The following is a 13,365-nucleotide window of genomic DNA, read 5'->3' as shown; positions in this document are numbered from 1 at the left end:
CAGCAGGAGAGGAAAGGAAACATCTTTTATTTGTTTGTTTGTTTGTTTGTTTTTACGTGGTACTGAGGATTAAACCACAAGTGTGAGGAAAGCACGATACCACTATGCTGCAGCCCCAGTCCAGAAATTTCTTATTCTTAAATAGAACCAACACCATATTGTGTGTATGGTAATGTATAAATCCTACATAATTTTAAAAGCAGTTTTAGCAACACTTGGACAACAAATTAAGTAATTATGCTTTTGCCCCAATGAATTAAAAAGATAAAATTTTTTACAGTGGCCAAAAGATGCTGCCATGGACCTTTTATATTATCAGAGAATAAGGTCTCCTAGGAATAAATTCACAAATCCTCTACTGTAATGTCCTACTAATAAGGAAGGGATAAAGGATGACTATAAATGTCTTTTATATTCCAACTTTTATCTTTTTTCCTCTTCCTCTTCCCAGCAGTTTGAGTAAGGTGGTATAGAACCGGGAGATGCTCAACTGAACTGGGGAGGCTGGTGTAGATTAAGTGATTCCGGAGGAACTGGGCTGAAATCTGGAAACTTTAAGGCATGGCAATCAAGTTCTGAATCAGTGCTGATTACCGAATCAGCAATTTCATAGCAACGTGGCTACACTGTCCTTTATAGCTTTCATATTATGAAGTAATTGAAGGAGGGAAAAAAAGGGCAATAAACCTGATAGGCTACAATCTGTTATAATCCCCTCTGAGAATCACATTGATAGAGCTGAAATAGAATTTAGGAGCAATTGAATTTAAGCCCTTTGTTCTACAAAGTGGGAAAAGACACAGAAAGAGACTAAGTGTCATCTAAGCAGATAGGTTCCTCTCAATGTTGACAGTTTTGCCCCTTAGGATTCTGCTCCCATTTGCTTGCTCTGTGTGTGCACCAGCTTCATAACCAACGTTCAGGTTGCTAAGATTTCATGGCATCTTATTTGTATAAAGGAAAAACACTGAAATCACTACATTAAGTCAATATAGCCTCATGCTTAGATGAAATTATTACACTTAACTGTCTATATTAAAATGAATGCCTAACTATTTTTCAATGATCATTACTTACATTTACGTAGCATTTAATATACAAGGCACATTTTTTTTTTAACTCACAACAACCCTGTTGTTTTAGTCAGCTTTTTTGCTGCTATGACAAAAAGGAACTGACCAGAACAATTTAAAGAGGAAATATTTATTTGGAGGCATATGGTTTCAGAAGTCTCAGTCCACTGACAATAGGCTCCATTCCTCAGGGCTCAAGGCAAGGCAAGGACATCAAGGCAGAAGAGTGTGGTGGAGGAAAGCAGCTCATATGATGATCAGAGAGCAGAGAGAGGTCTCCACTTGCCAGATACAAAAATATACCCCAAAGCCATGTCCCACTTCCTCCAGCCACACCCTACCACTTCAATTACCACTCAGTTGATCCCTATCAGGGGATTAATTCACTGATTGGGTTAAGACTCTAACAACCCAATCATTTCTTTTCTGAATCTTCTTGCCTTGTCTCACATGTGAGATTTTAGGGGTCACCTCATATCCAAACCATAACACCTGTAGAAGAGTTAGGGCAGATATGACAAGATGGTGATGATGAAGACTTTTACAGCTAAGCAAATGGAGATATGGAAAGTTTAATGAATCTCCTCCAGATCCCAGTGCCAGTTGATGAGCAGGTCTTTTCTTTTCATGATCAGTATTCTTTCTGTTGCTCAGTGACTTACATTATGTATTTATTATCAAAACATTTTAAACTTACAAACAAGATCTCTTCCTTTAAAATGATACAATTCATGTTCATTGGTAATTATTACTAGAAGGTTCAAACTATTTAGCAAATATATAAATGGTTCATCTATAATGAACCAAAAAGAAAACACTTAGAGTTCAAATAGATGTGGTGAAATGTCTTTTCTTGCATATTTAATTCATGGCTAATTTTAGAAAAGGCCCACAGAAAGCATGGAAAGCTGTGGGTCACATAGAAATAGACCTGTTGGCAAATAGAATCTTCCCCCAAATTCCTATTGTTTCAACTTCATTATGTTGAAAGCATTTTTCTTCTTTGAGAAACTTTCAAAAATGAATTTTCTATTTATAAACTATAAAATAATAACTGTGCATCAAAAAATAAAATAATGAAAGAATCAAGGTTTCAAAGTGTTCACTGATCTCTTTTGAAAGATAAGTGAAGAAAGGAAATAAAGACATTATTACATCAGAGACTGAAGTTTGTCCTTTGAAGTATATCAGTCTGAATGGTGTATGTATAATTATATTGCACATTGCACTTGTGTTTACATAATTATAGTTTAGTACATACCAAGGAATTACATAATTAGGATAGATTGTGTTCTCTAAGGTTGATCATTAATATTTGAGTAGATAATTAAGAGAGGTTTAAGAATTATTTGAGTTCCTTAATTTGAAATATTTTTAAAGTTTTCCATTGATTTTGAGAGCATATTAAATGTTACCCTATACAGACACATAAAATATTACACATATCTCATGAATAATCTGCCTTTACATATTTTCCCTTTAATAAAAACATAGTATCTTGCAATTTTAATTTATCAATCTAAATCATGTTGTAATTTTAGCTAAAAACTAAAATGAAACCTATAAGGAAGAGGTATTATGGCATTACTCCATTTAAAGTAGTACTGGTGCATATTGATGCCCTACTACTGATCCAATTGTCTCTTTGCCATGAAATGTGCATATGGTTGCATGAAATTAGTGTATGTGGTGTTCATCCCATCAATGCCCACTCTCCCTGCAGTGAACTCATCTTCAGCAATGACTGCTGAATTGACAAGCATGATTATTCATGGCAATCATCATATAAATCATACAAGATATGCCCACCATGTCAAATTACCTACCACATCTGAATCTATGTTCTTGTATTCTTCCTCATTTTCCTCATGGATAAAAATTGATTCAGAAAGTTCTCTTTTACATATAATTTCTGATGTTTTCAGGATGAATTGCACATTTGAATAGATGCTTGGATACTTGTGATATGGCTCTTCAGAGAAAGAAAGTGCTATTGTAAGAAAAATCATTTGTGAGAAATACTTCAGTAATATCTTTCATTGTACTTCATTCATTTTTTATCTGTTAAAGTATAATTAAATTGAGTATTTAGGTGCTGGAACTGTTGCAAATTTACCTAGTAATCAAGATTTACAATAGTATGTCTGCCACCTGGTGGTGTAATAAAAAAAACTACAAAATAAATAATTCAGATAGGAGTTTATGTAATTCAGAACGACATTACATAACGTTTGAATGCCCAATTAAATATTGTTACTGCTCAACAATGCTTGGTTGCCTCTAGCTGAAAATAAATCAAGTTATAATATACATTCTATTCATAATAGATACTTTGAAGTTGCAATTCTAGAAACAAATTAATGTCATTTCTAACCCCACATTCTCTGATTTCATTTCAAGATGTTGTTATTGATTCTTAAAGTACATACTTCAAATATAGACAATAATCATATCATTTAACATACAACTATGTGATAATTTAGCAGGACCATCTTGTGTTTGTTATTCCTACAAACATTTAGACAACCTTTGGGTTTCAATCCATTTGCACAGAGGAAAAATGAGTGATGCCCCTTTCTACTGGACAATGACACAAATAGGCCGCAGCTGCTAATGGTTTCAGGTTAATGACACAGCCTGTTGCTGAAGCTAGAGATGTGGCCTAAGGCTCTGCCTAACAGTATTTGGTAAGAGGGCAAAGGTGGGGGGGGGGGTGGATTTATCCCTTTATGAAAGGAAAGTGCTGGTTTTCTTGGGATATACCTCCAATAACTGAACTAATAAAAGAACATGAGGTTTTATCCATGTATTTTTTTTCAAAAATGTATTTGCCACTATCAGCTGAATATTTGACAAGTCCATATGCTAAACACTATAAGGAATTACAATTTATATCATATTGAAGATATAAGAACAAGCAGTATGACAGACAAGAATTCATGCTCTACCAGTCTACAGCTTCCTCTGGGTTTCATATCTTATTTGGACTTGTAGGGTGCAAACTCCATTCCCTCTGTTCTCTCCTTAACAACTTTTCCCATCAAATATTATCTCCTTTGTTTTATCTTGAATCTCCCCATCCCTTATCATATCTCTTCTTTGGATGTGATTTTTTTTCATCCAAACTACTGGCATATTTCTATATTAATATAAACATTTAAAAATAGTTCACAATTTCGAACCTTTAAAAATAGTTCACCATTTCGTCTAGTACTTAAATGTTCCCTCAGCATTTGCCTCCAGTCTGAATTTTGTTCTCACCTCTCCCTGAGGAATGCCCCTAAGATCAGTGACTGATATTATGATTCCAGAAACCCATCACTGCTTTTCAGAGCTCCTGCTCTTTAACACTTCTGCAACTCTTGATGATGTTGATCTCCTTGAATTTTCCTATCTAGATGTCACTACTCTCTTTTACTTTCCTGAATTCTCTATTAGTGGGCTCTGTTACTCCAATAATTCATTAAATGTCTATCTTCTGCAAGACTCAGTTCCTAGAATTAGTCCCCCCACCTCAAGTTATCTCAGGGACATTCAAATAAATGACTGTAAAATAAATTTCCCAGGTTTCAGCTTTCTCTCATGGCCTTCAAATTTAATGTGCCCAATATTTCTCCAAATCTTGATCCTTTTATTCAATATGTAAAACTTCAACTTTCTCCTGAATTCCCCACTTTGTTACATATATCCTAGCTCTAATTGGTCACCAATCCAGTCTCTTTTATCTCTAACTATTTTAAAAACTATTTAACAATATACCATTCCCATTATAATAGTCCACATCTTTAACCTCTCTTCAATGGCAACACCTTTTTCTATGAATGTAAGTGAATGTACATTGTGTGTGTGCTCATTGCAATGCAAAGGATATTTCTTTCTATGGATCTTAATCAAAACAGTATGAAAATCATTGTTTTGAATAGTGCTAAGAAATATTCTGTTTATGTACAATGCGCAGAACTGGCCTTCTGAATCCACTCACTCTCTCCTTACTCCAATCCAGCAACTACAGTAGGCTTACCTGACTAAAATGTGAGTTTAACTTTTTTGAAATCCAGTTAGTAGGCAGGGCTAGAGATGAGAAAAATAAGTCAAAACATCATCATCCTCTGGGCCTGGTGGTATAGGCCTGTAATCCCAGCAGCTCGGAAGGCTGAGGCAGGAGGATTGCAAGTTCAAAGCCAGCCTCAGCAACTTAGCAAGGTCCTAAGCAACTCAGTAAGGCCCTGTCTCTAAATAATACACCAAAAAGAGCTGGAATTGTGGTTGGTGGTAAAGCACCCCTGGTTTCAATCTCCAGTACAAAAAAAAAAAGAAAAACTCATCATCATCCACTTAGGTGAAAGCACAAAGCAGAGCACAATGGTGGTTACCAGAGATGGGAAGGGGAGGACAAGGGTGTCTGGGAAAGGGGAGATATTAGTCAAGGAGTACAATTTTTCAGCTAGACAGGAGGCATGAGTCCTAGTGATCTATTGCACAGCGTGTGGTTACAGTTAATAATAATGTATGTTTCAAAATTGCTAAGGGAATAGATTTTAAATGTTCTCACCACAAAGAAATGGTAAGTGCAGGATGGGTGAATGCCAAACAAATTCAGTCTGTCTCAGAAGCTAACACTGTACCTATTATCTTTCATGAAAATAAAATACAATTTATGCTTTTTTTAGTGACAGTCAGAGCTTCTTAAAATGTAACATAAAACATTTATAAGTCTAAAATAAAAGATATTGTACCGTATAAATATGGTTGAAGTCTAAGTAAATGTTGTTTAAAACTTTCTAGGTGACCATGCAGGAAAAATATAAAAAGTCGTAAGAAGATCAAATAGCCAATCTGTCAAAAGATAAAAGCATTTTTTTGTATTGCATTAGTGAATGTTTAAAAACCATATAGAAAATAAACCATTTCATTATTATGTTGACTTTTGATAAAAACAACTTCAAACTGTTGATATTATGTATTTTAAATAATTTTAAAACATTTACATCAAGATTGAAATGCTAGTCCAGCCACAAAACTTTTATAAATCATCTCTACATTTCATGTAACCAATACTGAATACTATTTTGTTCTATATCCTTTACAACAGCATTTTTCAAATTGCTGGTCATGCTCCTGAAGTGAGTCGTGAAATCAACTGTGAGGGTATTTTTTAAAATAAAAATAAAGAGAAAACATCATGAAGTATTGCAGAATTCCTTTTTTTTTTAAGTATGTAAGTGAGTGTATATTTTATGCATGCTTGGTCACAATGCAAAGTATATTTCTTCTTATGAGTCTTAATGAAAAGAGTTTGAAAAACACCATTTAAGTCAGTGTTGATAAATATTCTGCATGTACATAGTATGGTTCACCAAGTTCCCTATTCTCTCATTTAAAAAAAAAACTCATAATGTCATTACTAAGTAAGCACTGCAAAACCTCATTTCTGTGACATTTAAAATACACATGTAGATAAAAAAAATAGTTTATTTTACATAGACTATAGAAAATGGCACATCTGCAAAAAAATGCATAATAAATACAATTTCACATAAAATTAGGAAAAGAAACACAAAAACTATAAAAAATAAATAAAATATAAGTAACTAAATCTTGGAGAAGAAATAAATAGCAATAGTTGTCACTATCGTGCGTGTGAGTGTGTGTGTGTGTGTGTGTGTGTGTGTGTGAGAGAGAGAGAGAGAGAGAGAGAGAGAGGGAGAAAAAATATCTCAAATTTTCTTAACAGTAACATAAGGTATTATCAGATATACATGTTAAAATAAAATAAAATCGTTTAATTTAACCACATCTCAGTACTTCACCTAATACTCTTAAGCAAATCAGTGGCATTTCAGGACTTTCAACCCACAATTGTGTGTACTACTCCATAAACCATAAAATTTCACTTACAGCTGAGAATTCAATTGTTTTTTAATCATAAGCCTCTATCATTAAAAATACATTTTCAGGATGAACCATCAATATTAAGAAATGTTTCTATAAATTATGAACATCTACTATTTATAGACTTATAAAATAAAACAAAATGTTTCTAAGGCATGCTCAGGGAGTCTCTTCATCTAGACCACTTTGTTATATTGCACTGTGTTTCTCTGAGAGATTGAAGTTAAATGAGAAGGACATGAAGGTCAACAGACCATGTAAAAGAATATTGCAGTAGTCTACATGAGAGCATTACAGGCAGCAACTTCTACAGTTACAGGCAAAGCATGAAAAAGCTATTCAGAAAGAGGATTATTGAGGATTTTTCAAATGAATATATATAAATATTGAAAGAAATATTAATTGATGCTAAAAAATTCAATATGGCACAAATGGAAAATACTGTATTATCCTCCAATTTGGTTTTTTTTTTTTTTTTTTTTTTTTTTTTAGTAATAACATCTTTTATTCCTGCAGTACTTTATTTTTTTTTTTTTTTTTTTTTAATTTTTTATTGTTGGCTGTTCAAAACATTACATAGTTCTTGATATATCATATTTCACAATTTGATTCAAGTGGGTTATGAGCTCCCATTTTTACCCCATATACAGATTGCAGAATCACGTCAGTTACACATCCATTGATTTACATAATGCCATACTAGTGTCTGTTGTATTCTGCTGTCTTTCCTATCCTCTACTATCCCCCCTCCCCTCCCCTCCCCTCCCCTCCCCCCTTCTCTCTCTGCCCCCTTTACTGACATTCGTTTGTCCCCCTTGTATTATTTTTCCCCTTCCCCTCACTTCCTCTTGTATGTACTTTTGTATACCTCTGAGGGTCTCCTTCCATTTCCATGCATTTTCCCTTCTCTCTCCCTTTCCCTCCCACCTCTCATCCCTGTTTAATGTTAATCTTCTTCTCATGCTCTTCGACCCTACTCTGTTCTTAGCTACTCTCCTTATATCAAAGAAGACATTAGACATTTGTTTTTTAGGGATTGGCTAGCTTCACTTAGCATAATCTGCTCTAATGCCATCCATTTCCCTGTAAATTCTATGATTTTGTCATTTTTTAATGCAGAGTAATACTCCATTGTGTATAAATGCCACATTTTTTTTATCCATTCATCCATTGAAGGGCATCTAGGTTGGTTCCACAGTCTTGCTATTGTGAATTGTGCTGCTATGAACATCGATGTAGCAGTGTCCCTGTAGCATGCTCTTTTTAGGTCTTTAGGGAATAGACCGAGAAGGGGAATAGCTGGGTCAAATGGTGGCTCCATTCCCAGCTTTCCAAGAAATCTCCATACTGCTTTCCAAATTGGCTGCACCAATTTGCAGTCCCACCAGCAATGTACAAGTGTACCCTTTTCCCCACATCCTCGCCAGCACTTGTTGTTGTTTGACTTCATAATGGCTGCCAATCTAACTGGAGTGAGATGGTATCTTAGGGTGGTTTTGATTTGCATTTCTCTGACTGCTAGAGATGGTGAGCATTTTTTCATGTACTTGTTGATTGACTGTATGTCCTCCTCTGAGAAGTGTCTGTTCAGGTCCTTGGCCCATTTGTTGATTGGGTTGTTTGTTCTCTTATTGTCTAATTTTTTGAGCTCTTTGTATACTCTGGATATTAGGGCTCTATCTGAGGTGTGAGGAGTAAAGATTTGTTCCCAGGATGTAGGCTCTCTATTTACCTCTCTTATTGTATCTTTTGCTGAGAAAAAACTTTTTAGTTTGAGTAAGTCCCATTTGTTGATTCTAGTTATTAACTTTTGTGCTATGGGTGTCCTATTGAGGAATTTGGAGCCCGACCCCACCGACTGTAGATCGTAGCCAACTTTCTCTTCTATCAGACGGCGCGTCTCTGATTTGATATCAAGCTCCTTGATCCATTTTGAATTAACTTTTGTGCATGGCGAGAGAAAGGGATTCAGTTTCATTTTGTTGCATATGGATTTCCAGTTTTCCCAGCACCATTTGTTGAAGATGCTATCCTTCCTCCATTGCATGCTTTTAGACCCTTTATCAAATATAAGATAGTTGTAGTTTTGTGGATTGGTTTCTGTGTCCTCTATTCTGTACCATTGGTCCACCCGCCTGTTTTGGTACCAGTACCATGCTGTTTTTGTTACTATTGCTCTGTAATATAGTTTGAAGTCTGGTATCGCTATACCGCCTGATTCACACTTCCTGCTTAGCATTGTTTTTGCTATTCTGGGTCTTTTATTTTTCCATATGAATTTCATGATTGCTTTCTCTATTTCTACAAGAAATGCCGTTGGGATTTTGATTGGCATTGCATTAAACCTATAGAGAACTTTTGGTAATATCGCCATTTTGATGATGTTAGTTCTGCCTATCCATGAACAGGGTATATTTTTCCATCTTCTAAGATCTTCTTCTATTTCTCTCTTTAGGGTTCTGTAGTTTTCATTGTATAAGTCTTTCACCTCTTTTGTTAGGTTGATTCCCAAGTATTTTATTTTTTTTGAAGATATTGTGAATGGAGTGGTTGTCCTCATTTCCATTTCAGAGGATTTGTCGCTGATATACAGGAATGCCTTTGATTTATGCGTGTTGATTTTATATCCTGCCACTTTGCTGAATTCATTTATTAGCTCTAATAGTTTCTTTGTAGACCCTTTTGGGTCTGCTAGGTATAGAATCATGTCATCTGCAAATAGTGATATTTTAAGTTCTTCTTTTCCTATTTTGATGCCTTTAATTTCTTTCGTCTGTCTAATTGCTCTGGCCAGTGTTTCGAGAACTATGTTGAACAGAAGTGGTGAGAGAGGGCATCCCTGTCTTGTTCCAGATTTTAGAGGGAATGCCTTCAATTTTTCTCCATTCAGAATGATGCTAGCCTGAGGCTTAGCATAGATTGCTTTTACAATATTGAGGTATGTTCCTGTTATCCCTAGTTTTTCTAGAGTTTTGAACATAAAGGGATGCTGTACTTTGTCGAATGCTTTTTCCGCATCTATCGAGATGATCATATGGTTCTTATTTTTAAGTCTATTGATGTGGTGAATAACATTTATTGATTTCCTTATATTGAACCAGCCTTGCATCCCAGGGATGAATCCTACTTGATCATGGTGCACAATTTTTTTGATGTGCCTTTGTATCCGAGTGGCCAGAATTTTATTGAGGATTTTTGCATCTAGGTTCATTAGAGATATTGGTCTGTAGTTTTCTTTCTTTGAAGTGTCTTTGTCTGGTTTAGGTATCAGGGTGATGTTGGCCTCGTAGAATGAATTTGGAAGTTCTCCCTCTTTTTCTATTTCCCGAAGTAGCTTGAAAAGTATTGGTATTAGTTCCTCTTTAAAGGTTTTGTAAAACTCTGCTGTATACCCATCTGGTCCTGGGCTTTTCTTAGTTGGTAGTCTTTTGATGGTTTCTTCTATTTCCTCAATTGATATTGGTCTGTTTAGGTTGTCTATATCCTCCTGACTCAATCTGGGCAGATCATATGACTTAAGAAATTTATCTATGCCTTCACTATCTTCTAATTTATTGGAGTATAAGGATTCAAAATAATTTTTGATTATCTTCTGTATTTCTGAAGTGTCTGTTGTGATATTGCCTCTTTCATCCCGTATGTTAGTGATTTGAGTTCTCTCTCTTCTTCTCTTCGCTAGCATGGCTAAGGGTCTGTCGATTTTGTTTATTTTTTCAAAGAACCAACTTTTAGTTTTGTCAATTTTTTCAATTGTTTCTTTTGTTTCGATTTCATTGATTTCAGCTCTGATTTTAATTATTTCTTGCCTTCTACTTCTTTTGCTGTTGTTTTGCTCTTCTTTTTCTAGGATTTTGAGATGAAGTATGAGATCATTTATTTGTTGGTTTTTTCTTTTTTTAAGGAATGAACTCCAAGCAATGAATTTTCCTCTTAGAACTGCTTTCAATGTGTCCCATAGATTCCGATATGTTGTGTCTGTGTTTTCATTAATCTCTAAGAATTTTTTAATTTCCTCCTTGATGTCTTCTATAACCCATTGATCATTCAGTAACCTATTGTTCATTCTCCAAGTGATATATTCTTTTTCCTTCCTTCTTTTATCGTTGATTTTCAGTTCCATTCCATTATGATCAGATAGGATGCATGGTATTATCTCTACTCCTTTGTATTGTCTAAGAGTTTCCCTGTGACATAATATATGATCTATTTTTGAGAAGGATCCATGTGCTGCTGAGAAAAAAGTGTAACTGTTTGATGTTGGGTGGTATATTCTATATATGTCAATTAAATCTAGGTTATTAATTGTGTTATTGAGTTCTATAGTTTCCTTATTCAACTTTTGTTTGGAAGATCTGTCCAGTGGTGAGAGAGGTGTGTTGAAGTCTCCCATGATTATTGTATGGTGGTCTATTAGACTCTTGAACTTGAGAAGAGTTTGTTTGATGAACATAGCTGCACCATTGTTTGGGGCATATATATTTATGATTGTTATGTCTTGTTGGTGTATGGTTCCCTTGAGCAGTATGTAGTGTCCCTCTTTATCCCTTTTGATTAACTTTGGCTTAAAATCTATTTTATTTGATATGAGTATGGATACTCCTGCTTGTTTCCGAAGTCCATATGAGTGATATGATTTTTCCCAACCTTTCACCTTCAGCCTATGTATGTCTTTTCCTATCAAATGCGTCTCCTGTAGGCAGCATATTGTTGGGTCTTGTTTTGTGATCCATTCTACTAGCCTGTGTCTCTTAATTGGTGAGTTTAAGCCATTAACATTTAGGGTTATTATTGAGATATGGGTTGTTCTTCCAGCCATATTTGTTTATTTATGTTACTAAACATGGTTTGTTTTCCACTTTGATTATTTTCCCCCCTTTAGTGTCCTACCTCCCACTGTTGGTTTTCATTGTTATTTTCCATTTCCTCTTCCTGTAATGTTTTGCCAAGGATGTTTTGAAGAGATGGTTTTCTAGCTGCAAATTCTTTTAACTTTTGTTTATCGTGGAAGGTTTTAATTTCATCTTCCATCCTGAAGCTTAATTTCGCTGGAAACACAATTCTTGGTTGGAACCCATTTTCTTTCAGTGTTTGAAATATGTTATTCCAGGATCTTCTAGCTTTCAGAGTCTGTGTTGAAAGATCAGCTGTTATCCTGATTGGCTTACCCCTAAATGTGATCTGCTTCCTTTCTCTTGTAGCTTTTAAAATTCTCTCCTTGTTCTGTATGTTGGGCATCTTCATTATAATGTGTCTAGGTGTGGGTCTCTTATGATTTTGCACATTCGGCGTCCTGTAGGCTTCTAGGATTTGGGGTTCTGTCTCATTCTTCAAATCTGGGAAGTTTTCTCGAATTATTTCATTGAATAGATTGCTCATTCCTTTGGTTTGAAACTCTGTTCCTTCCTGTATCCCAATGACTCTTAAATTTGGTCTCTTGATGTTATCCCATATTTCTTGGATGTTCTGCTCATGGTTTCTTAACAGTCTTGCTGAGCTGTCTATGTTCTTTTCAAGTTGATATACTTTATCTTCATTGTCTGATGTTCTGTCTTCTAAGTGTTCTACTCTGCTGGTAGTATTCTCAATTGAGTTTTTAAGTTGGCTTATTGCTTCCTGCATTTCTAGGATTTCTGTTTGTTTGTTTTTTATAACCTCTATTTCCCTGTATAGTTGATCTTTTGCTTCTTGGATTTGTTTATGTAATTCATTGTTGAAGTGATCTTTCATTGTCTGATTTTGCTGTCTGATGTCTTCCTTGAGACTCCAGATCATCTGAAGCATGTATATCCTGAATTCTTTATCTGACATTCCATCAGCTGCAGCTATTACCTCTTCTAAAGTTGAGTTGACCTGCAATGCTTGTGGTCCTTTCTTTCCTTGTCTCTTCATACTGTTCGCGTTCCTTTCTTCTTGGTGAAACTGTTGTGCTATTGAATTTTCCCCCTATATATTTATATTGGTCTTGTATAGTTGCAAAGTCTCCCTCGCAGGCACGGGCGGCGGCTCTGCCCCTCCGCCAATTGGGGCAATGTGCCTACCACGCCGGCAGGCCGCTGGGCCTGCTCTGCCAGTCGGTAGCAGGTCCGCCGTCCTTGCAGGCGCGGGCGGCGGCTCTGTCCCTCTGCGGGCCGCTAGGCTTGTTCTGTCGGTGGTCGCAGTTCTGCCTACTTTGCAGGCGCAGGCAGCGGCACTGCCCCTCTGCAGGCCTCTGGGGCTGTACTGCCAGTGGGTCGCAGGTCCGCCTACTTTGCAGGCGTGTGGGGGGGGGGGCGGCTCTACCCTTCCTCAGGCCACTGGGCCTGTTCTGTCTCTCGGTTGCAGGTCTGACCTGTTCTGATGGTGGTCTCAGTTCCGACTACCTTGCAGGCGCGGGGGGGAGGGGGCGGCTCTGCCTCCCAGC

General features: G+C 36.1%; 1 protein-coding gene across 1 annotated transcript in view; it reads right to left on the bottom strand.

Annotated features, from left to right (window-relative positions):
- Positions 1-13,365, bottom strand: part of Tmem232 (transmembrane protein 232) — a 217,587-nt gene that overhangs the window by 171,511 nt on the left and 32,711 nt on the right. Inside the window, exons 5-6 of the mRNA XM_071612810.1 lie at positions 5,810-5,909; positions 2,900-3,063 (exon numbers count right to left, since the gene is read on the bottom strand). Of these exons, the coding sequence (XP_071468911.1) occupies positions 2,900-3,063; positions 5,810-5,909 (264 nt within the window). The remainder of the gene's footprint in view (positions 1-2,899; positions 3,064-5,809; positions 5,910-13,365) is intronic.

Source organism: Marmota flaviventris, chromosome 5 (genome assembly GCF_047511675.1).
Source record: "Marmota flaviventris isolate mMarFla1 chromosome 5, mMarFla1.hap1, whole genome shotgun sequence".
Taxonomy (NCBI): Eukaryota; Metazoa; Chordata; class Mammalia; order Rodentia; family Sciuridae; genus Marmota; species Marmota flaviventris.
Note: the sequence above shows the minus strand (reverse complement) of the source record. Positions and strands in the feature narration are given on the sequence as shown.